Below are 1,750 nucleotides of genomic sequence, written 5' to 3'. Positions count from 1 at the left end.
TCACTCCATGTACTTGTGTTAAAAGTTATTTTTTGAGATTCCTTACTCCAATTTGTCATTGAAAGCTCACACATTTGCTCAACTAAATCTGAGACTCTTATCGAAGATGGCTAGAAGTACTAATGAAAACGGTCATAAAAGTCTTAGTTCACATAAACTCAGAAATAGTGTCATTGGCCATACAAGTATTCGAGGTAAGTTCTCATATCACAATATAATAAAATATCTAGTTGGAAGAAGATGGTTAGAAGTTCTACATTCGAGAGTATGATTTAATCAAAAGTGTTAAGGGTTACATTTGTTTAACTTTTAAGGTGGGGACAAATAAGTTACGACATCAAATTTCCTAAACTATGTTGTACTATGAAAAGTTCATCAAAAAATTGAGTAGAAATGAAGCCAACAATCAGATCATGCAAAAGTTCATAGAAGTAAGGGTCAAGCAAAGTGCTATACACAAGCCACATGAAATCCTCAACTAATAAACAAAACTTCAACAAACGGAGGCAGCATGTAGAAAGTTTCACTAACAACATTATAACATCAGCAAACTAATTAAAACATTAAAATCCTACAAATCACACTTGAATCACTTTAGTTAAAATCCTACTAAGACTGATTTACTGAGAAGAAAAAGAGCAATTTTCCTTCAGTTGTCAATGCAGCAGTGACGCGACTTCAGAATCTTCATGGAGAAATTGACATGGCTTCTAATTCTTCTCGAGCGTCTTACGTGGGTGATGACTTCTTCTCCTCCACTTGCCTAAATTTCACAAGGAAAATATATAAGTAAGAGAATAGATTTGGCTATTCAAAAAGGATTGTTTATGTTCAGAGAAGATAGAATATACCAAGTTAAATACACTCACATGCTTGGCAGGAATCCTCTCATATGTAGTGAAATTTCCATATGAAGGTGAACCCATTGAGAACTCAGATGCAGCTAAGGATTCTCTCCTGTTACTCTTTCTAGGTTTCTTCTCAATGCTCTGATCCTCATCATCCTCTGATTTAGGCTATTTCTTGCTATGAGATGAACTTATTTGAAAGATGCTCATCTCAGATGGACAAGACGCTCCTGCGACATCATCCTCTGATTTGGGATATTTCTTGCTATGAGATGAACTTATTTGAAAGATGCTCATCTCAGACGGACAAGACGCTCCTGCGACATCATCCTCTGATTTGGGATATTTCTTGCTATGAGATGAACTTATTTGAAAGATGCTCATCTCAGACGGACAAGACGCTCCTGCAACATCATCCTCTGTTGGCCAATTTTGAGAGGAATGCTTCTCTTTGACAACATGGTGTGTGGCAAATTTCTTACTTGAGACTGCTACTGGATGCAAAGTTTTATCACTTCTTCTCTTCACGTAAAGAACTGTACCGGCAAGCAGACTCAGTACAAGTGAGGAAATTCCTAGGATCTGATATGCACCAACATTATCTTCATCATGTCTTATTGGAGACTCTATCATTTCCAAAGGTTGGGCTTCTTCAACAGCAGAAATTTCTTTCACTATGCTTTCAGGATTGTCAATCATCGACTCAAGTGCATTATCAGCAATGAAAGATTGGTATTCAGCCAACTCAACCTCAACATTAGAAGTTGTAAGCCCTTGGTCCAAATCCCTTTCTGAACTATCAGATTCATTCCCCTCAGCTAGGACAATAGAAACTTTTTCAGTCTTCACCAAATCATGCTTTCCTTGTTCTACATCCTTTTCTAAGCTATCAGCCCCATTTA

The 1,750-nt window shown here is 37.0% G+C and overlaps 1 protein-coding gene across 1 annotated transcript; it reads right to left on the bottom strand.

Annotated features, from left to right (window-relative positions):
• Positions 1-466: 466 nt before the first annotated feature.
• LOC124894214 lies at positions 467-1,737 on the bottom strand. Its single transcript, XM_047404943.1, has 2 exons — positions 870-1,737; positions 467-763 (listed from the first exon to the last, which is right to left on the bottom strand). Exon 1 carries the CDS (start codon positions 1,545-1,547, stop codon positions 1,017-1,019), a length of 531 nt encoding a protein of 176 aa, XP_047260899.1. The 5' UTR covers positions 1,548-1,737; the 3' UTR covers positions 467-763; positions 870-1,016.
• Positions 1,738-1,750: the final 13 nt, after the last annotated feature.

This window comes from Capsicum annuum, unplaced genomic scaffold (genome assembly GCF_002878395.1).
Source record: "Capsicum annuum cultivar UCD-10X-F1 unplaced genomic scaffold, UCD10Xv1.1 ctg71601, whole genome shotgun sequence".
Taxonomy (NCBI): domain Eukaryota; kingdom Viridiplantae; phylum Streptophyta; class Magnoliopsida; order Solanales; family Solanaceae; genus Capsicum; species Capsicum annuum.
This window is presented reverse-complemented; position numbering and strand designations above follow the sequence as displayed.

Excerpts from the sequence above, each read along its gene's own strand:
- LOC124894214 (XM_047404943.1), bottom strand. The coding sequence starts at position 1,547 with ATGATTGACAATCCTGAAAGCATAGTGAAAGAAATTTCTGCTGTTGAA.